The 24337-nt window shown below is 36.7% G+C and overlaps 1 protein-coding gene across 1 annotated transcript in view; it reads left to right on the forward strand.

Moving 5' to 3' along the window:
• The first annotated feature begins 858 nt into the window (after positions 1-858).
• The window catches only part of GCSAML (germinal center associated signaling and motility like), a 56869-nt gene continuing 33390 nt past the window's right edge, over positions 859-24337 (forward strand). Inside the window, exon 1 of the mRNA XM_010807184.4 lies at positions 859-1044. Coding sequence (XP_010805486.1) covers positions 1016-1044 — 29 coding nt within the window. The 5' untranslated portion in view covers positions 859-1015. The remainder of the gene's footprint in view (positions 1045-24337) is intronic.

The raw sequence follows: 24337 nt of genomic DNA on the forward strand, positions 1-24337 counted from the left end.
CTGATACTTCCTGAGCTCTGCCGATGGCTAAGTTAAAACATCCTCAGTCCTGGTACTTTCAGAAAAAAAGAATTGGAACATATGAGTGTATAGTTTCTGAATTCAGCAGATCAATTTCATGTTGGATGAGAACTGAAGAAAAGTGGCTACTTGTTCTCTACTCTATTGCGTGAGAACTATAACAAAAAAACTGTTTCACTCTCCCAGCAACAATGGCTCAGAGTCAGCAGTCAGCTCATTGCTGCCTTGAAATTATCACTGTGGCCAGCTTGTGCTTTGTGGCTCTGATGGGTGATGTAGGGGAGGAAGTGGGGGGCCAGATGGTGGAGATTGTATGTTCGGCCCTTTCACCTTCCCCCTTGTAATGTTAGTCTTGAAAAAACAACAGGAGGAAAAATTTCTTTTTACTTATCTTGAATAATGTCCAGTATTTTCTATTTTTCTTACTCTTTCTCTGCAGTCTTGTCTTCTGAAGTATCAGATCACTAAGGAAAGGCATTTACATTTAATTTTATTTTTATCAATGGAAGAACAAACAGACGTTTGTTCTGTTTTTAACTTTATTTCTTTTCCTTATAGGAGGGTTTCTTTTTGTGTGTTTGGAAGAGGACAAAATATTAAGAATATTGAAATCTAAAATTTGTGAGAAATAGGGATAGTCCCTGCCCTATCTGACTCTGAAATCCTGAAATTTTCTTGAAAGTAAAATGAACCCAGAGTGTTAGATTTATTCTTTCATGTTTCAGCCTGATTTTTCCACACCACACCACACACACACACACACACACACACACACACACACACACACACTCTCACACTCATATCTCTTCCTTTTCCCCTCCCCTGCCTTCTCTACCATGCCTATGCCCATCCTCTGGCAACTTGTCATTGGTGAAAGTATGAATCAGTGGTCAGATGTAACATCCTGTCCCGTTTTGTGGCCACTGTTACTTTGGTCAAGACACCCCAAGTGGAATTAAACTCAGGATCTGAGAAACAGAGTCACAGTGAGAGGATGGGAAATAATCTCATGAGAGAAATCAGGTGAGTCCTGACTCTGGGCACAGCCCTTCCTGGGAGAAGAGACAGGGAGAGGGAGGTGGGGTGTGTGCATTTGGAATGGTGGATCAGTTGTGCTTTAAGAAGGTTGAACTTAAGGACAGCATCTCCTAAGAACATACAGGAACCTTCCAATCCACTTTCTCTTGGCTTACTTTGGAATTGTGGTAGGTTTCCAGATTTAGAAAATAAAAATACAAGATGCCAGTTAGATCCGAATTTCACATAAATACATGCATTTTTTTTTCAGTATAAGTATCCCTCGTGCAATATCTGGAGCACTATTGCACAGATCATGCTCTGTGCATGGGTCATTCTTAAACTGAAAAAGTTGTTTATCTGAAATTCAAATTTAACTGTGCATCCTGTCTTATCCAGCAACCTGGGTCTGTGATCACTTGAATCTTCCTACAACTCTTTCTTCATCTGGGTAGAGGGCTTATCTTGCCATTCATTGACTTCATGGGATCAGTGTGAAAATAAACACTCAGGTTTTTACAAATTGTGGAAGCAAAATAATTCACTCAAGTGTTTTTAATTTAAGTAGTGCCTTTTGTGGGTGATTTTTTTGTTTGTTTTCATTTTATTTATTATTTTTTATGAGTTTTTTAAAAATTTTATTTTTAAACTTTACAATATTGTATTGGTTTTGCCAAATATTGAAATGAATCTGCCACAGGTATACATGTGTTCCTCATCCTGAACCCTCCTCCCTTCTCCCTTCCCATACCATCCCTCTGGGTCGTCCCAGTACACCTGCCCCAAGCATCCAGTATCGTGCATCGAACCTGGACTGGTGACTCGTTTCATACATGATATTATACATGTTTCAATGTCATTCTCCCAGATCTTCCCACCCTCTTCCTCTCCCACAGAGTCCATAAGACTGTTCTATACATCAGTGTCTCTTTTGCTGTCTCGTATACAGGGTTATTGTTAGCATCTTTCTAAATTCCATATATATGCGTTAGTATACTGTATTGGTGTTTTTCCTTCTGGCTTACTTCACTCTGTATAATAGGCTCCAGTTTCATCCACCTCATTAGAACTGATTCAAATGTATTCTTTTTAATGGCTGAGTAATACTCCATTGTGTATATGCACCATAGCTTTCTTATCCATTCATCTGCTGATGGACATCTAGGTTGCTTCCATGTCCTGGCTATTATAAACAGTGCTGTGATGAACATTGGGGTACACGTGTCTCTTTCCCTTCTGGTTTCCTCAGTGTGTATGCCCAGCAGTGGGATTCTGGATCATAAGGCAGTTCTATTTCCAGTTTTTTAAAGAATCTCCACACTGTTCTCCATAGTGGCTGTACTAGTTTGCATTCCCACCAACAGTGTAAGAGGGTTCCCTTTTCTCCACACTGTGGGTGATTTTTTATCCCTATCCTCATCAAACACTTCCCTCTTATAGGTAAATAATTTTTTCTTTGCCTAAGATATATAGACATTTTGTTGTTGTTGTTGGAATGACTTTTATTTTATTCTTTATTGAAATATAATTGCTTTAAAAGACACAACTTTTTTATCCATTCATCTGTGGTCTTAGATTGTTTCCAAACAAGATATATCAAGAGTTGGCAAGGGTGTAGAGAAAAAGAAAGACTTGTATACTGCTGGTGGTTCAGTCACTGTGGAAAACAATTTAAATAATTAAAAAATGCAACAATCATATGATCTAGCATTCTTGCTTATTGGTACATATGCAAAAGAAATGAAAATAGGATCCTCCTATGTTTGTTGTAGCATTATTTACAACAGCCAAGACATAAAAATAACCTAAGTATTGAGCAATAGATCAATGGATAAAGATTATTTTTTCTTTTTTCTCTTGTTTTTCTTGATAATAGCCATACTAATGAGGTGATATCTCATTGTGGTTTTGATTGATTTGTATTTCCCTGATAGTTAATGATTGTTGTTGTTCAGTCTCTAAGTTGTGTCTGACTCTTTGTGACCCCATTCACTGCAGCATGTCAGACTTCCCTGTCCTTCACTGTCTCCTGGAGTTTGCTCAGACTCACATCCATTGAGTTGATGAACCATCCAACCATCTCATCCTCTGTTGCCCTCTTTTCCTCTTGCCTTCAATTTTCCCCGGCATCAGGGTCTTTTCCAGAGAGTAGTTGGTGGCCATTTGGATGTGATCTGTAATACAGGTAGATTGATCTGGCCTTCCAACACTCAACATATTGCTCCTGTGTTCCAATGAATATATCCATTTCCCACTAGCTAACATCTAAACTGTGGAACATTTGTTTTAGAATTTAAAGTCCTATATATTGTTTTAATCACTCCCTCCTTGTTCTCTTCTCCCTTTGGGCATTGCCTCACTGTCTTGCTTAGCAACCAGCCTCTAATTAAGTAATTTCTACTTACTAATGGAGTCTCTCCAAAGCAATTTTTACTTTGAATGTATCTTTACAGCCCCTATAACTGTCTAGAATGTAGAACAAAATAGAAATCTAAAGAATGTGTACTTAGTTAAATATATCTTTTTTCCCCCTTTCTGTCATAAATATGTTGTATGGATTTTGTCAGTTTGGTCTCTTGGCCCATTTGAGTTCAAGTGTGCCTTGGCTGTCAGAATGCTTGCTCCAAGGTTCATTTTCAACCATTTCTTATTTGTCAAAACATAATATTCATTCTACAGTGCTGTGGCCAGATATTACATCTTCCTGGTCTTTGCCAGAAATTATTCTTTCACTATTCAGTGACTTGTAAATGGTTCATACACACTGATGACACTAAACGCATCTTGCTCTGTCATGGTTATATGGGTGTAAGACTTTTAGATAATGTATTCTCTGACCATGAGGATAGTACTCTTAAACTCTGAAAATCCCTGAAATTCTTGCTAATAATCTGCAGAAAGAAGGCTCTCAATAAATGTTTTCTGGCTAGTGTGAAGAAGCATGTGCACTCATTGGAGGAGGGCAGAGGGTACAATTTTCCTCTTCAGATTACTGAGACTTAAAAGGAAGCTTTCCATTTTTAGCTGTCTTCCTTTCTGTATTGATTTTTGAAATATCCAATTTTATCTGTTACCATGTTCTGATAAGGTTGGTGGTTTCTTTCAAAACAGCCATTAATTTTGCTTACTTTACAAACATGAAAGCATCATGAAGATGCTGATTCAGTTCAACCATGTTGTAAACGAAGCCAGTTAGACTCAGAGAGATGAAAGTGTCTTGGTTTTCTTACACTTGTCATTGCAAAACCCCCTTTTTATTCTCTTCATGGGATCGCAAAGAGTCAGACACAACTGAGCGATTAACACACACACACACATATTCTACTCTCCAGCCATTGCTCTCTGCTTAGGATCCTAGTCCCATCTTCTGGAGAAGCCTATCAGCTAGATTTCTGCTGCTACTGCTGCTGCTAAGTCGCTTCAGTCGTATTCGACTCTGTGAGACCCCATAGACGGCAGCCCACCAGGCTCCCCCTTCCCTGGGATTCTCCAGGCAAGATCACTGGAGTGGGTTGCCATTTCCTTCTCCAATGCATGAAAGTGTAAAGTGAAAGTAGGAAGTCACTTGGTCATGTCCAACTCTCAGTGACCCCTTGGACTGCAGCCCACTAGGCTCCTCCGTCCATAGGATTTTCCAGGCAAGAGTACTGGAGTGGGGTGCCAAAGTCCAGGAAGATGTGAAGAGGAAGTAGACAAATGTTGTCTTAGGATTTCTCATGGTTGTCATCTGTGAATGATGCCTCCACAGTAAGAGAATATTCTAGGTCCTCCTGAATGCCCACAAACTTCAAGGCAACCAGATTCTATAGTACTCAAGGAACTCACAGGACTGAGTGAAGTATTCAACTTTCATTTATAGTAGGGACTAATAATTATCTCAGGCTTGCTCTCTGCTCTATACACCATTCAGAAGTTCATAAGATTATCTCATTATTTTTCCATACCAAGTGGTTATTTTTATCCTTATGTATGGTTTCATTGGAAAAATGCAATATTATATATAAAAGTGTTGGATTTTTGAATACATTTATAAATTGGTGATGGGAGATTATTTTATTTCCAGTAAGTAAAATACGGGTAATTTCTGTCTAGAGTATTCTTTGCCTTGGTGAACTTCAGAAGGCAGGTTAGCAGCACTGTTTGCAGTTCATACAACTGGATAAAGGAGGAAAGAATAATTTCTAATAAATAATTCACCTGAAAAATCATGAAGCTAGATTAAGCTTATATTTGATAATTGTCCTGTTTTTCTTGTGATCCTGGATAAGCTCCTTGGTTTCTATGATTGCATAACTGTATGTGCACTGTGAGGGTAATAATATTGCCAGATTTAGTTTTAGTCACAACTAGATTTAGTTGTGACAATAAAATGAAACAATGTATATGTGTTAGTGGGCTTCCCTGATAGCTCAGTTGGTAAAGAATCTGCCTGCAATGCAGGAAACTCCAGTTTTGATTCCTGGGTGGGGAAGATCCCCTGGAAAAGGGATAGGCTACCCACTCCAGTATTCTTGGACTTCCCTTGTGGATCAGCTGGTAAAGAATTCACCTGCAACGCAAGAGACCTGGGTTCAATCCCTGGGCTGGGAAGATCCCATGGAGAAGTGAAAGGCTACCCGCTCCATTATTCTTTCCTGGAGAATTCCATGGACTGTACAGTTCATGGGGTCTCAAAGAGTCGGACATGACTGAGCAACTTTCACTTTTCATATATGTTAGCAGGAACATCAGTTCAGTTTAGTCTCTCAGTTGTGTCCAACTCTTTTTAGCAGGAACATAGTAGCTGATTAATGAATGATACCTATTATTTAATTCCATTAGTACTGAAATCAACTTTATTTTCAGATTCTTGAGTTACAGTGCATTTTGCCTCAGTGAATTACTTATAGAAATTATTTAGTTCACAACGAACCCCATTCAATGTACTGCTGATATGATTGAGAACAAGATGGAAAAAAAAATTCTACCTCATGGAACTTGTTCTAGCAGGAGAAATGGGTTACAGTGATACAAATTGTGCACTTCAGGGAGTTATAACCACTATGAATGAAATATAGCAAAGGGAGGGGTATGATGTCATGGAGAGCTAATATTAGAGTGACATGGGTATTTGGGAATAAGCAGAATAGGCAAAAATCTGTGGGATTAGCTTCCAGACAGAGAGACCATGTGTAAAGGCCCCAAGGAGAGTCAGAGTATGGTGTGTAATGGGATGAGGAGGGCAGAGGACATGAGGTTAATAGGGTTACCTCTTGGCCACTCCACATTTTATAACTGCTTGTCCTGGGTTTTTTTCTCTAAGTGTTATTGAGATATAGTTGTTATGCAAAATTCATATATTTAAAGTATGTATTTTAAAATTGATACATATTTACACTTCTGTGATATCATCACCACAGTTAAGGTACTAATATCTTAATTAGTGGAGAAATTAAGAGTGAAATAGAGGAGAGTGAAAAAGCTGGCTTAAAACTCAACCTTCAGAAAACGAAGATCATGGCATCTGGTCCCATCACTTCGTGACAAACTGATGGGGAAACAATGGAAACAATGAGAGACTAGTTTTTTGGGCTCCAAAATCACTGCAGATGGTGACTGCAGCCATGAAATTAAAAGACGCTTGCCCCTTGGAAGAAAAATTATGAACAACGTCGACAGCATATTAAGAAGAAGAGACATTACCTTGCCAACAAAGGTCCGCCTAGTCAAAGCTAAGGTTTTTCCAGTAGTCATGTATGGATGTTAGAGTTGGAGAATCGATGTTTTTGAACTGTGGTGTTGGAGAAGACTCTTGACAGTCCCTTGGACTGCAAGGAGATCCAATCAGTCAATCCTAAAGGAAATCAGTCCTGAATATTGATTGACTGGAAGGACTGATGCTGAAGCTGAAACTCCAATACTTTGCCCAACTGATGCAGAGAACTGACTCATTTGAAAAGACCCTGATGTATGCGAGACAGCAAAAGAGACACAGATGTATAGAACAGTCTTTTGGACTCTGTGGGAGAGGGAGTGGGGGATGATTTGGGAGAATGGCATTAAAACATGTATAATATCATATAAGAAATGAATCGCCAGTCCAGGTTCAATGCAGGATACAGGAAGCTTGGGGCTGGTGCACTGGGATGACCCAGAGGGATGGTATGGGGAGGGAGGTGGGAGGGGGGTTCAGGATGGGGAACACGTGTACACCCATGGCGGATGCATGTTGATGTATGGCAAAACCAATACAATATTGTAAAGTAAAAAAAAAATAAATAAAAAAAGAAAAAAAAAAAGACTGAAGGCAGGAGGAGAAGGGGATAACAGAGGATGAGATGGTTGGATGGCATCACTGACTCAATGGACATGAGTTTGAGCAAGCTGCAGCAATTAGTGATGGACAGGGAGGCCTGGCATTCTACAGTCCATGGGTCACAAAAAGTTGGACACAACTGAGAGACTGAACTGACTGAACCATCACCTCCAGTTTCTTTGTTTTGTCTGTGTGTATGTGTTTTGTGTCTGAGTTAAGAACACTTAACATGAGATCTTAATATATTTTAACATGCACAATAACTTATTATTAACTATAGGAACTATGTTGTGCTGCATATTCTGGAACTAATTTATATGGTATAACAGAAACATGATATTATTGAGCAGCAATTCTCCCTTTCCCTTTCTCCCCAGCCCTTTGCAACAACCACTCTACTTTCTGCTTCTATGAGTTCAACTATTTTCTTTTTTAAAAAAAATTAAAACTTACTTAGTTTTCATTGAAGAATAATTGCTTCACAATATTGGTTTGATATCTGCCATAAATGAAGTAGCCATAGGTGTACATATGCCCCCTCCTTCTTGAACCACTCTCCTACCTCCCGTCCTTTCCCACCCCTCTAGGTTGTTACAGAGCCCCAGATAGAGCCTTGAGTCATAAAGCAAATTTTCATTTGCTATCTATTTGACATATGGTAGTTTATATGCTTCCATGCTACAATTATTTTCAGTTTCACATATAATTGAAGTCGTGCAGTATTCGTTCTTCTGTGACTGGATTATTTTACTTAAGCATAATATACTCAAGATTCATCCATGTTGTTGTAAAAGGTAGAATACTTTCTTTCTATGGCTAAATAATTTTAGATAGTATGTATATGCTACATGCCACATTTTCTTTATTCATCTGTGAATGGGTTTGTGTTGTTTCCATATCTTATTTATTGTGAATAATGCTGCAGTAAACATGGGAAGGCAGATATCTCTTTGAGACCCTGATTTTGATTTCTTTGGACATATATTCAGAAGTAAAAGAATATATGTATACTCAGAAATAACTAGTTTGTTTTTAATTTTTTGAGAAGTCATCATACTGTTTTCCATAGTGCGTGCATAATTTGCCTACATACCAGCAATGCACAAAGTTTCTAATTTCTCCACACCATATATATATATATATATATATATATATATATATATATGTATATGTATATGTATATGTATATATATATTGGCTTCCCTGGTAGCTCAGCTGGTAACAAATCCACCTGCAATGCAGGAGACCCCAGTTCAATTCCTGGGTTGGGACAATCCACTGGAGAAGGGACAGGCTACCCATTCCAATATTCTTGGGCTTCCGTGGTGGTTCAGAGGGTTAAGAATTTGCCTGCATTGCGAGAGACCTGGTTTGATCCTTGGATTGGAAAGATCCCCTGGAGGAGGGCATGACAGCCTACTCCAGTATTCTTGCCTGAAGAATCCCCACAGACTGAGAAGCCTGGAGGGCTACAGTCCATGGGGTCACAAAGACTCAGATATGACTCAGCTATAAAACAACATACACACACACACAATATATTTTTTATAACAGCCATGCCATTTTAATAGGTGTGAGATGATATAACTCACTGTGATTTTGATCTGCACTTCACTGACAACTAGTGATGTTGAACATTTCCAGGCAGCTGTTGGCCATTGGTATGTCTTCTGTGGTGATGAAGGTGAAGTGAAACAGTTGTGCTCAAAGAGTTGAATTCATGTATGCCATGACGAAAAGTGTTTCCCTCTTTTAAGGTCAGTCAGACTTTATGGGAAGCCTATATGAGATAGCACTCTTGGCCTTAAGAAAATAATAACATAGAAGAGGGACTACAGTGGGTGCCGATTAAAAAGTTGATAAACCCCTTGAACAAATACTGTACCTAATGGCTGTTCTATACTTTAAAAAATTAGAAATTATATAGCTGAGAGATGATAAAAGATTTTCAAGGTCACTTCTGCTATAAAATGATGAAACTACAGTGTACAAATGATGATTTAACACATGTATATGTTGTGAAATGTTTACCAGGATATATCAGTAATTTCTGATATCAAGTCATGTGTCATTTCCACTATACCACAACAACCTTTTTTTTTTTCCAGACAGGGCAGATGTTAACGTATTCTTCATAGAAGCCCAAATAGTGTGCTATAGAAACAACAGGAAGGGATGAATGGAATTCTAATTTGAACTGGCAGGGACGTAGGGCATGTTTGAATAATTGCAGCTTGGATTGTTCTGCAAATGTTAGGCAGGCTGAACAAAGTGGAAAAGATTGCAAACTAAAGGGACAATGTGTGAAAACATATAAGAGTTTGAAGTACATGGTGTTTCAGGAAGTACAGTTGTCAAAAGTTAGAGCATATTGCTCAAGGATAATCCCTATAGGAGAAGAATTTGAAAATGAGATTTGGCATTTGATGATTAAAAAGTCTTCAAAGGCATCCAGGAAGTGATAATGCAATGAACATGAGTGGATAAAGATGTAATGTGGCTTATATGTTAAGAGAATTGTCTGTCCTCAGTGTGTAAGGTGAAATGGAGAAAAATGGACAAAGTTAAGAAGTTCTAAAAAATAGATGAATTAAAAGGAAATGAAGAGCTAAAATTCAGCAGGACAACCAAAATGGAAAAAAAAGAGGTTTGGTGAAAATAAATGCACTTCACTTTGGTGTTTGTCAGTCATTTAGATCATAAATGTGACATGAGAGAAGGAAAAAATTATTCCCCTGAATGACATATAAGTCTCTTCCTGGCCTCTCCTGGGGACCTCTCCATTATTAGAGACTCTTGGGATATGCTGCACATATTTGGAGATGAAGGAGACACAGAAACAGAGAACAGTGACGAATCTTAGGCGAGGTGGTACTTCCCAACTTCCTCCCGTAACTGTCAAATAAATCCCCATCAAATCTGCCAGACAGAGGAAACAGAAATGATAAGAATCAGACTCAGCTCTTCCCCTTTCCTTTGTCTCTGATAACACTTTTTTATTCTCCAGACTCAGCCATTACCCCATGCCTCTGTGTGGTCATTCATGGAATGAAAGAGCCATGAGACTTGTGCCAAAGATTTTCCAGCTTTCACTCTCAGACACTCTAATCCAATGGCATTGAGGGGAAAGGGAGATAACATTTAACAAGCAACTGAACAAGTGCTGAAATATTGTATAGTTGAGCTAAATCATTACAATGATACCACAAAGGAGATATTGTTATCCCCATTTTTATATGTTTTGAAATTAAGACTGCAAGGGTTTCAGTCTCTCAGTTAGAAGGGGTGGTTTTTTTTTTTTTTAATTTTATTTTATTTTTAAACTTTACAAATTGTATTAGTTTTGCCAAATATCAAAATGAATCCGCCACAGGTATACATGTGTTCCTCATCCTGAACCCTCCTCCCTCCTCCCTCCCCATACCATCCCTCTGGGTCGTCCCAGTGCACTAGCCCCAAGCATCCAGTATCGTGCATCAAACCTGGACTGGCAACTCGTTTCATACATGATATTATACATGTTTCAATGTCATTCTCCCAAATCTTCCCACCCTCTCCCTCTGCAACAGAGTCCATAATACTGTTCTATCATCAGTGTCTCTTTTGCTGTCTTGTACACAGGGTTATTGTTAGCATCTTTCTAAATTCCATATATATGCGTTAGTGTACTGTATTGGTGTTTTTCTTTCTGGCTTACTTCACTCTGTATAATAGGCTCCAGTTTCATCCACCTCATTAGAACTGATTCAAATGTATTCTTTTTAATGGCTGAGTAATACTCCATTGTGTATATGTACCACCGCTTTCTTATCCATTCATCTGCTGATGGACATCTAGGTTGCTTCCATGTCCTGGCTATTATAAACAGTGCTGCGATGAACATTGGGGTACACGTGTCTCTTTCCCTTCTGGTTTCCTCAGTGTGTATGCCCAGCAGTGGGATTGCTGGATCATAAGGCAGTTCTATTTCCAGTTTTTAAAGGAATCTCCACACTGTTCTCCATAGTGGCTGTACTAGTTTGCATTCCCACCAACAGTGTAAGAGAGTTCCCTTTTCTCCACACCCTCTCCAGCATTTATTGCTTGTAGACTTTTGGATCGCAGCCATTCTGACTGGTGTGAAATGGTACCTCATAGTGGGGTGGTTTAAGTCATCAAACATGTAGCTAGCAAGACTCCAAAGCCCACGATCTTCGTTTGATTACTTGAGAGAGGTTTTCTATAAGACTTCTCTTCTTTCCAAGAAGAGGGTACTTTGGACCTTCTGGAACATGGGAAGGTGGGAAGCCTGCTGGTGGTTCTCAGAGGAGTATGAGGGGATGACATGAAGCCCTCTGCCTGTAGCTTGTCTATTGTTCAGCATTAAATGGATAAAAAGAACTGTTTCCTTCTTCTGGAAATCTATAGCTGACACATACATTATATTGAGAAAGTGTGAATCTTCTCTTCATCTGTCCAATGATAGGGTTCAGGATGTACTACCCTAAAATATGGTGCCTTGGTATATTGACTATCTCAAGCTGAAGGAATTCAAGGACAGCAGAAGCAGGATGGTTGTTCTGACTTCCCAAAACTTGCCTTTCTTCCCTGAAAGCAGGAGATGAATCTCTTATGTGAAAGGGAAGAGAGAAATTCCTATCACCAGAGACAAGGAATTTAAGGTCAAAAAGCTATGTTAACAAAACTTGTTACACCTTTGTCATTTATTAGCTCTAGCTCAATCCCTCTGCCTTGTCAATGTTTTACAAGCTTATTGTGCCTTTGTCTACAAGATATACAAGCTTCCTGCCCTGGTCACTTCTTCTGGTTTTCTTTCTTAAGTGAAGGCTCTCATATGCATGTAAAAATTAAATAAAATTTGTATGTTTTTCTCCTGTTAGTCTGCCTCATGTCAGTTTAATTTTTAGGCCCAGCTGGAGACCTAAAGAAATTAGAGGAAGACTTTTTCTCCTCTACATCATCTATCTACTTCAAGTTTGTATCTATATATGTACACAGCATGCAAACAGGCCCATATTGACTAAAAATAATAAAATTTCTAAACAGTGCAAGAAAACTTTAAAATTATAAGATTAATAGTTTTATTGTTCTTTATCATCTTAAATATTTTATGATCTCTGTATGATGCAGTCTTTCAAAGATGATAGTTTAAAGGAAAATTCAATAACGGAGAATCCATATTGCCTCTAGTGGAATTAGACCCAGTCCATATTTCCTCAGGCAACATGGATTTAGAACTTACATTTTGGACAGAATTTTATAACCAGATCTCCACAATTGTTTATGAAGAATTTTACATTCCTGCTAGAGCTAAAGTAACTAAATTAAAAGCTTGGATATTCCCCAGAGAATAAGACTTTAGTATGCTTCTGTATTCAGAAAGGGGAAGTAGTAAATTGACTAAAGAAAAGGAAAATGTACCTTAAGAGGAAATTCATTTACCATCTCATCATTCTGCTCTTACTTTTAAAATTGTGTTCTGGGTCAAGTGCTTAGCCAGGCATCAGAGACTGAAGTACCTGACTTTGAAGCAGATGAATTTTTCATGTGTAGATGATCATGTTTTTTTTTTCTCTTTATCCTCATTAGTTAGTAATTAAGTGTAGAATTTGATGACTCTTGGTGATGCTTTTCTGCTTTCCAAAAAGTAGAAAGAATGTGTTAAAGATTTTCAAAACAAACTACTCTTTGTGACCATTGAAAAGTATTTTGCATTGTTATCTTCATCTAGGTTCTAATAAAGTGGCAGGTGCTTTAAAAGCAGAGAAAGGAACAAAGGAATCACCACTAACAGGAAGACTAAGGAGAAGGCAATGGCACCCTACTCCAGTACTCTTGCCTGGAAAATCCCATGGATGGAGGAGCCCGGAAGGCTGCAGTCCATGAGGTTGCTGAGGGTTGGACACAACTGAGTGACTTCCCTTTCATTTTCACTTTCATGCATTGGAGAAGGAAATGGCAACCCACTCCAGTGTTCTTGCCTGGTGAATCCCAGGGACGGCAGAGCCTGGTGGGCTGCTGTCTATGAGGTCACAGAGTCGGACACGACTGAAGTGAATTAGTAGTAGTAGTAGTAGTATTAAGGGGTGGTATCTTGTTGTTGTTGTTTAGTCACTAAGTGGTGTCTGACTGTTTTTTGACTTTGTGGACTGTAGCTTGCCAGTCTCCTCTGTTCTTGAGATTTCCCAGGCAAGAATATTGGGGTGAGTTGTCCTTCCTTTTCCAGGGGATCTTCCCAACTTGAGACTCAAATCCACATCTCCTACATTGACAGGCAGAGTCTTTACCACTGAGCCACCTATGTAAGACCATTCTCATCATGTTTTCTCTTTCCTCCCTAATTAATTTATGTCATCTGTAGCCTTAGAGTGTTTGGATCTGAGTCTTTGAAATGTTAACAGATGCAAACAATAACAATATCAACTTAGTCTGTTTTCTTCTATACTCATCAATATCTTTGAGATCTATATTTATTAGAGTGAGTGTATCTGCCTTGTAACTTTGTATCTGCACTTGCTTCACACCATCCATTCATTGCCAACCCGCTTACCGAAGTCCTGCTGTGGATATCTAAAACATACCTCTTATATCCCTTTGGAAGGAGTGACCTGGAATATACACCATTTCTTTACCAGAAGGCTACACCTTCTACTCTCCCTTTCTGGAGTTTTTGGATCTTCACATCTGTTCCTATACTTGAAAAATGCATGTTTTCTAATTTTGCTGTATATTTTAAATGTAAATTTGTAACCAATTGTTATTTTAATTTTCATTTCTCTGGTTGTTTATTGGTGATTTTGTGTATCTATTCAGGTGCTTCTTAGGCTCTGAAGCTTCTTTTAAATGTTTACTATCCAAAGCCTCTGCTCCCAGAGCAGCAAGCTGAGTTCCCTGTGCTACATAGCTGCTTCCCACTAGCTAGGTTTTTCACACAGGGTGCTCTGTGATGACCTAGAGGGCTGGGAATTGAGGAGTTGGGTGGGAGGGAGGCTCAACAGGGAGAGGATATATGTATACTCATGGCTTATTCACGTTGTTGTACAGCAGAAATCAACACATTATTGTAAAGCTATTGCCCTCCAATCAGAAATAAATTAAAGCAAAACAAAATACCCAAACAAACAGAAACTTTTTTGCTCATCTTTTTCCCCCTCTTTGGTTTCTTGAATTCTTGTGGATTAACAAACACCTTTTGAATATTATAGACTCACCTCTTGAGTGTTAGCCAGGTTAAAGAAAAAAGTAATGACACTTGTTGAAGATGGCAAGGAAGACTTGATTTTATAGCTGGGGAGAGAGATGGGGCTGAAAGAATTTACAGTCAAGGAACAGGGTATGGGTCAGTGGATGACAATTTACTAAGAGGAAATAGGGTTAAAAGTGGTTCTGGCTCAACCGACCTAACAGAACTCTTGTTGAAGACAGGCCATGATGATCAGAAATCTCTTGGTGGATGGTGGAGGATGAGGAGCTTGGTGGGGTTCTGGTTAGAGCATCTTGGCAGGATTTTTACTAAAATTGGATTTTATAGGGAAGTGCACAGATAGGACTAGGAAGAGGTTCAGGAAACTGATTCAAGTTTGTTAGCCATAACAAGTATCTAATCTTACCAGGCATCTATCTACTTGCTTCATTTTTATTTATTAATGCCTGAAGTCCTAAATGTTGATGTCATAAAATTTGTCAAGTTTTTGCCTCATGGTTTGTGGTTTGGTTCTTTTAAGATAATTTTCCTTTAATTGATTTCTGTATTAAGGCAAAATTTGCATATGGCAAAATGAGCAAATTTTAAGTGTAACACTTGTTGAGTTTTACAAATGTGTATACCTATGGAACGTGGTATATATCTATAGAACATGTGTATAGTCATAGAACATGTGTATACCTATAGAACACCCCAATCATGACATATAATTTTTCATCATCACAGAAATTATCCTCATGCCTCTTCTCAATCACCTCAAAGTACTCTTCTATTCCCATTTTTGTTTTTTTTACAAATGAGCTCATAAAATATGTACTTTTTTTGTGTTTGCTTTTCAGTCAACATTAATGAAGAGACTCATCCGTACTGCTGCATGTGACAAAAGTTCATTCTTTTTTGTTACTGAATATTCCAGAGTCTGTTTAGGTGCAAATACACAAGAGTATGATTATACATTCTTCTATTCATAGTATTTGAGTTACTTTCTATTTTGGGCTATAATGAATAAAGCTACAATAAATATTCATATTTAAATGCTTTTGTGGATATATGTTTTCTTTTCTCTTGGGTAATTCCTTAGGAAGAAGTTTTCTCCCATTTTTGTGTAGCAAAGCTATTACTCTGAATTTTCTTGTACTGATTTTCTTCATTAGATCTTTGATCTCTATTAGTATATGGATTAAGTTAAGGATTTTGCTTATTTTCTCTCAAAAAAATGACCCAGATTTTGCAACTTCAATTACTAGAAGATCTATTCTTTTCCCATTGAACTATAATTACTTCTATATTATATATGAAGTGTCTACATATGATTGGTTTATGTCTTGTATTCCTTTACTAGCAGCATATAGATTTTATTATGATGACTTTGTAGTATGACTTGATATCTGGTATGATGTTATTCTCTATAACATCACAGAGGTTTGATGTAATAAATACAAACCGTAGCAGAATGATTTTAGTAGGATAGGTTTTAATGTAAAGAATTTGGTACCTACAAAATCCTTGGAATGGCTCTAGTTGTGGCTTTCAGTCTGGGCCTCTTTATAAACATACTTTTACCCTACAAAATTGACCAAGCTACCCTGTCTAAGAGGTTTCTAGGGTGATTCTACATTAAAAGTTTCCCCACCGGTACTGTCTATGAGGCTTGAGAATGGACACCAGAAAGCTGATGCACAAAAACTTCTTGTCTGTGAACCTGACTTTTGGAGGAAGAGCCACAAAAAGGCCTCTTCACACTTTGAGCAGCATATAATTTGCAGCTTCAATATTGGTGGCAAATGATTCTGAAGAAGGCAGTCATCACTTTCCTTTTTTCAGAAAGAAGATGGAATAGATATTAACAATGCCCATTAACTATGCTCAGAACATGCCCACTTTGTTCTTCACTTCAAAGTTGATATAACTTTTTGAGGACTTTTACCTCTCATATTTATTAAAAACTAAGTTGAGTTAATCAAAAGTGTCAGCTTGAATTTTGATTGGGATAACATTGGCTATATAGATTAATTTCAGGACAAAAAGCTATGTTAATGCAACCACTATTACAGTCAAAACAGTTGTGTGTAACTTTATTCAAAATTTTAGTGTATTCTAAAAGAGTTGTAATTTTTGTTTTTCTTGCATTCTTTGTTGAGGTTGATTTCTAGGTACTATTTATAATATCAGATAAAGTACATTCTACTCTAGCCTAGTGTTGTTAAAATGCTATTGAATTTTGTAAGATAGTTTTGTGTCTACCAGCCTCGCTAACTTTGTCATTTAATAGTTTGTTAAGTTAATGCTACTGGGTTTTACATATAGTTAATATGTAAACTACAAAAAAGACTTCTACTTCTTTTCATTTTTTACAACTCCTGCCTTTTTCTTGTTTTGTTTTCATTAACTTTGCTGTATGCTTTTGATATATTGCTTTTATCAAAATAAAGAAGTTCCAACTTATAATACATTTTATGAGAATTTTTATTATTAATGTGGCTAAATAGTATCAAATGAATTTTTGAAATTGTTGAGATAACCTTTAAATTTTTTGGTTAGATTTCTAAGATGGTAAATATGTTAATAGTTTTCTTTCATTTTTTTTTAAATTAATGGCTTAGAGTTCTGATAGCAATCAGTGTTTGATAAACAGAGATGGTAGTGAGAAAGCAATCAAATAATGAACATAAAATCCATTATCAATTCAGAACTGTATTAAGTTACTGACTTTACCGTCCTGTCTTAGCAGTGTCTAAGTAAACTTTAGGCTTGTGAATAAGAGAGATTGTTAACAGTAATAGGAAATGATTAGGAAAGGTTTTTTTCCTTGTCTTTTTTTTTCTCTATTATGTGAATTGGAAACACTGTCAGTTGCATGACCCATGTCCATTCCTCAAGACTCCTTACTAATACAATTTTGATTTTATTTATTTTAGCAATATAATCAGCTTTATTATCCCTTGTAGGTAGGCATATCATTAGATGTTCAATGAGATGACCTGGAGCTTCCTATGAAATCTTTTTCTTTTCTAATAAATATGTTCAGCATAAATGGCATCTACTTTCCCTTTTATAGTTACTTTGAACATGGACATGATGTCTGAGGTTGTGATAATAACAAGACAAGCATGATAGTGACGCCAAAAATGTAGGCATGGCAAAAGTAACAAGCGTGTCTGCCAGATAACACCCCTGAATGTCTCAACCCAATATCTGTAAATGTATCTGTCTCTAATTATTTTCAGAAAAATGGACAAATAATGGACAAACAAAAATCTATTTGCTTAAACTTATAATTTTTCTGTTAGCAAATTAATACAAGCTAAGTGAAAAATATAGTACAAGTCAATAATGGCATTGAAGTTCAAATAGTTGATAATACAGTTCTTTTTTTAAACTTTTAATTTTAATTTGAAGTTGATTAGCAATATCGTATTAGTTGTAGGTGTACAGCAAGGTGATTCAATTATACATATTCATATAACTATTCTTTTTCAAAGGATTTTCCCATGTCAGCTCAGTTCAGGTCAGTTGCTCAGTCGTGTCTGACTCTTTGCAACCCCATGAACTGCAGCATGCCAGACCTCCCTGTCCATCACCAACTCCTGGAGTCCACCCAAACCCATGTCCATTGAGTCTGTGATGCCATCCAATCGTCTCACCCTCTGTCATCCCCTTCTCCTCCTGCCCTCAATCTTTCCCAGCATCAGAGTCTTTTCCAATGAGTCAGCTCTTCGCATCAGGTGGCCAAAGTATTGGACTTTCAGCTTTAGCATTAATCCTTCCATTGAACACCCAGGACTGATTTCCTTTAGGATGGACTGGTTGGATCTCCTTGCAGTCCAAGGGACTCTCAAGAGTCTTCTCCAACACCACATTTCAAAAGCATCACTTCTTCGGTGCTCAGCTTTCTTTATAGACCAACTCTCACATCCATACATGACCATTGGAAAAACCATAGCCTTGACTAGACAGACCTTTGTTGACAAAGTGATGTCTCTGCTTTTTATATGCTGTCTAGGTTGGTCATAACTTTCCTTCCAAGGAGTAAAGGTCTTTTAATTTCATGGCTGAAATCACCATCTACAGTGATTTTAGAGCCCAGAAAATTAAAGTCAGCCAGTGTTTCCATTGTTTCCCCATCTATTTGCCATGAAGTGATGGGACCAGATGCCATGATCTTCGTTTTCTGAGTGTTGAGTTTTAAGCCAACTTTTTGACTCTCCTCTTTCCCATGTAGGTTTTTACATAACATTGGGTAGAGTTCCCTTTGCTATACAGTAGGTCCTTGTTGGTTATCTATTTAAAATACAGCAATGTGTACATGTCAGTCCCAAACTCTTAATCAGTCCCTCCCCTAGACCCTTTCCTTCTGCTAACCATAAGTTTGCTCTGTAGGTCTGGGAATCTGTTTTTGTTTTCTAAGAACATTTGTATCATTTTATTTAGATTCTCTATATAAACAATATCATACAATATTTGTCTTCACTCAGGATAACAATCTGTATGTCCATCTATGTTGCTGCAAATGACATTATTTTTAGTGGCTGAGTAATATTTCATTGAATATATGTACTGCATCTTCTTTATCCATTCATTTGTCGAGGTACATTTAGGTTGCTTCCATGTCTTGGTTATTTGTATTGATAACCTACCCAGTCTGGGATAACACCTAGTTGATTGTCATGTGCTTTTTCTGATTTTTTAAACTTTATTATTTTTATTTAAGTATATTTGACTTCTAATACTTTATTAATTTCAAGTGTACAGCATACTGATTCAGTATTTTTACAGATTATACTCTATCTAAAGTTGTTACAGGAAAATGGCTATAATTCCAGTGCTATACAGTATCTTCTTGTTGGTTATCTATTTATAATAGTAGTTTTTCTCTCTTAATCCCATATCTCTAATATGCCCTTCCTTCTTTTTCTCTCCCTTTTGGGAAGCACTAGTTTGTTTTCTATATCTGTGAGTATCTTTTGCATATATTCATTTGCATTATATTTTAGATTCCATATATAAGTGACATAAACATTATTTCTTTGTCTGACTTACTTTGTTGTTGTTGTTCAGTTGCTCAGTCATGTCTGACTCTCTGCAACCCCATGGACCGCTTGCGGCTTTGCGACCCCATGGACCCCCTGCAGCACACCAGGCTTCCCTGTCCTTCATCATCTCCTGGAGTGTGCTCAAACTCATGTCCATTGAGTTGATGGTGCCATCTAACCATTTAATCCTCTGTCATCCCCTTCTCCTGCCTTCAATCTTTCTCAGCATTAGGGTCTTTTCCAATAAGTCAGCTCTTCCCATCAGGTGGCCAAAGTATTGGAGCTTCAGTTTCATCATCAGCATCAGTCCTTCCAATGAATAGTCAGGGTTGTTTTCCTTGATTTGATCTCCATGCTGTCCAGGGGACTCTCAAGAGTCTCCTCCAGCACAGTTCAAAGGCATCAATTCTTTGGCGACCAGTCTTTTTTATCGTCCAGCTTTCACATCTGTACATGACTACTGGAAAAACCATAGCTTTGATTACACAGACCTTTGTAGGCAAAGTAATGTCTCTGCTTTTTAATATGCTGTCTAGGTTTCTCATTGCTTTTCTTCCAAGGAGCAAGCATCTTTTAATTTCATGGCTGCAGTCACCAACCACAGTGATTTTAGAGCCCAAGAAAATAAAGTCTGTCGCTGTTTCCATTGTTTCTGTAGATCCATCTATGTAGCAGCAAATTCAGTCTTTTTTAAAGACTGAACAATATTAATATTGTGTATTATGCACACACATCTCATGTCTTCTATATCCATTTATTTGTTGATGAATACTTAGGTTGTTTCCATATCTTGGCTATTGTAAATAGTGATATTGTATGTACACAGCATACAGCATCTTGTGTCTTTTGCATACAAGTTCTTGTGTCTTTTGCACACATGTTCTTGTTTTCTCCAGATGTAATACCAAGGAGTGGAACTTCTGGATCACATGTAGTTCTATTTTTAGTTTTTTGAGGAATCTCTATACTGTTTTTCATAGTGATTGTACCAATTTGCATTTCTACCAACCGTGTACAAGGGTCCACTCTTCTCCCCATCCTTTCCAACTTTTGTTATTTGCAGTTTTTTTGATAATGGTCATTTGACAGGTGTAAGATGATACCTCAATGCTGTTTTGATTTATGTTTATTTAATAATGTATGATGTTGAGCATCTTTTCATTTGTCTGTTAGCCATCTGTATGTCTTTGAAGAAATGTCTGTTCAGGCCCATTTTTTTGGTTGGGTTGTTTGTTTTTATGATAGTGAATTATATGAAGTATTTATATATTTTGGATATATGAGCCTTTAGTTGAGCTCATCTTTTGCAAATATTTTATCCCATTCTTTAGGTTGTATTTCCATTTTATAAATGATTTCCTTTGTTGTGCAAAATGTTTAAGTTTAATCAGATCAAATTTGTTTATTTTTGCTTTTATTTATTTTGGCAAAAAATGTTGCTGTAACATGTCAAAGAGTGTTTGCCTATATATTTTTTTAGAAATTTATGGTTACAAATCTTACAATTAGGTCTTTAAATCATTTTGAGTTTATTTTTGTGTACAATGTGAGAAATTTTTCTAATATCATTGTTTTATATGTAACTGTCCTTTTTTATAAGGAAAATTTGTTGAAGAGACTGTTTTATCCACTGGTATATTCTTGCCAAGGATTAGCTGGCTATAGATATATGAATTTATTTCTAGATTCTCTTTTCTGTTTGACCTATGTGTCTGTTTTTTTGTGCCAGGACCAACCTGTTTTGATTACTGTATGTAAGTAGTATACTCTGAAGTCTGGGAGAGTGATACTTCCTGCTTTGTTCTTTTTTCTCAAGAAAGCTTTAGAAATTCTGGGTCTTTTGTGGTTCCATATAAATTTTAGGATTATTTGTTTTAGTTGTGTGAAAAAAGTCATGGGTATTTTGATAGAGATTGCATTAAATCTGTAGATTGCTTTGATTAGAATGCTCATTTTAACAATATTAATTATTCTAATACAAAATCACAGTATAGATTTCAATTTCTTTGTATCATCTTCAATTTCTTTCATCAATGTATAATTTTCTTAGTATACATCTTTCACCATCTTGGTTAAATTTATTCCCAGATATTTTAATTCTTTTTGATGCAATTTTAAACAAGATAGTTTTTTAAAAACTTTCTCTTTTGAGAATAGGTATTAGTGTACAGAAACACAAAAGATTTCTGAATATTAATCTTATATCTTGCAATTGTGAGGAATTTGTTTATTTTAATAGACTTTTTGGTGACATTAGGGTTTTCTATATAAAGTATTGCAAATAGGAACAGTTTTACTTCTTCTCATCTAATATAGATGTATTTTATTTCTTTTTCTTACCTAATTGCTTTGGTTAGAATTTCCAACACTATGTTAAATAGAAGTGGCAAGAATGAGCATTCTTGCCTTGTTCCTAAATTTAGAGAAATGGCTTTCATCTTTTCACCATTGAGTATGATGCTAGCTGTGGATTTCTCATAAATGTCCTTTTTTATGCTCACTTATATTCCATCAGGGATCTTAGTTTTCTGAATGCCAAGCTTTAAGCCAACTTTTTCACTGTCCTCTTTCACTTTCATCAAGAAGCTCTTTAGTTCTTCTTCACTTTCTGCCATAAGGGTGGTGTCATCTGCATATCTGAGGTTATTGATATTTCTCCTGGCAATCTTGATTCCAGCTTGTGTTTCATCCAGCCTGGCATTTTGCATGATGTACTCTGGATATACATTAAATAAGCAGGGTGACAAAATACAGCCTTGATGTACTCCTTTCCCAATTTGGAACCAGTCTCTTGTTCCATGTCTAATTCTAACTGCTGCTTCCTGACCTGCATACAGGGTTCTCAGGAGGCCTGTCAGGTGGTCTGGTATTCCCATCTCTTTCAGAATTTTCCAGTTTGTTGTGATCCACATAGTCAAAGGCTTTGCCATAGTCAATATAGCAGAAATATATGATTTTCTGGAATTCTGACAGTCTACAGTTCTTGAGGTTGCAAAGAGTTGGACACATCTGAGCATGTACATACACTCATCAAAAATACTGTCCAGCACCTAGGATATTCTACTCAATTAGAATAGAAGGTGAGATAAAATTATCTCAGACAAGCAAATCTAAAAGTTTTCATCAGTAACAAACCTACGCTAAATGAAATTTTGAAGAGTCTTCTTGAGGTGGAAAGAAGAACTTATGGAAAATAAAAAATCTCAAATTGGATGGAGAAATATTGTACAAATTATTGAGTTTTGGTGTTTATTTAGATTTCTTTTGTGAAGCTACGATGTATTAAGAAGTTAAAGTCATACATTTGGGACATTTTTAAAAAGAAAGAAAAAAGCACAGAAAATACGGAAAAATCAGCCCTTGTCTCAGGACTTTGGCCAGCATACATTTTAAGCTTAATACATGGTTTTTAAATGATAGAAAATTGACAATTTATTAATTCATTCAACAAATCTTTGTATGTCATCAATGCCTGATGGTATCTGAATTCTGTTTGATTAAAACAAAATCTTTTACTTTATGTATGACAATTCACAAATGCCTATTTATGTACAGTAATTCTAATGACATGGAATCCCAACTAAGTGCCTTCTAAATTAGGAACTTTATGACCCTGTTTTTTAAATTTTAAATACAAACAGCCCTTAGAAGGGTAAATTAGAGAATCATTGAAAACCTCAAGGAGAATCTTCATTGATCAGATTGGAAAAATAAAATCATGAGAAACTGAATTCTAGAGAAACAGAAAAAGAACAGAAGATAGGGGACACCAAAATTTTTTCCTGATTCACAATCTATACTATTAAGTAATTATAACTTCCAAATTTCAATGACATTCTCCCAAAAGCCACTAATTAAAATAAATAAATTTAAATTTAATTTCCCAACTTGACAGTTTTTGAATATTATCCAGAAATCTCTACATCAGAATCAAAAGAAAAGGTTCCTTTCCTCTGCAAATCTGATTTACTTTGTATTTAACAAGTTCTACTCTTTGCTTAGTAGTCCTGTATGTCAATATCTAACAATGTTTCTTGAACTTTAAACACTAATACTGAAGAAATGACTTCTCTCAATAATGTCAGCAACAAGTATAAGGGTCATAGTCTGAGGTATTTTACATGAACCCTTATATAGAAACAAGAGAATACACTATTTTTGAGGATTTGATACTAGTGGGAAAAGACCATTCCAAGAAATGATATGTTTGTACAATGCACATAGTGAAAAATTTGATTAACTGAATCACAGGCTTTGGTCTATGATGAATTATTCTGTAACCATTATATAATCATGCAAGTCACTGGTTTCTCTCATTGTAGCTTCATCATTCAGTGTTTGCTTGATTCTCATAATAATGATTTTAATGAGAATAAACATAAGAATAATATGCACAACATACACTTCTCTGAATGTAGGTGAGGATTACGTTGCTCTACATGTACATGAATGGCAAAACAGAAGGCTTTAGAGAATCTTACTCTGGCTCAGAAGGCCAGGATCAGTAGTCCTAGTACTCCACATTGACACATATAGCATGCTTATGCTACCTGGACTCACTGGAGAGGCTGCACCTTTCCATTGTAAGGTGCTTTCAACCTTCTTGGCACGTCCTATCTTTTCTGGAGAACTCAAGAAATTTGCATGCCAGATCATGATCAGTCCAAGCCCTGGAACTTTCCTGATAATAAAAAATTAAACTGAGAGAATCAAGGATCAGATTATAGAATTTTGTTCCATCATAAGTCTGGCTTCTGGTCAATTTCC

The sequence above is a fragment of the Bos taurus genome, chromosome 7 (assembly GCF_002263795.3).
Source record: "Bos taurus isolate L1 Dominette 01449 registration number 42190680 breed Hereford chromosome 7, ARS-UCD2.0, whole genome shotgun sequence".
Taxonomy (NCBI): Eukaryota; Metazoa; Chordata; class Mammalia; order Artiodactyla; family Bovidae; genus Bos; species Bos taurus.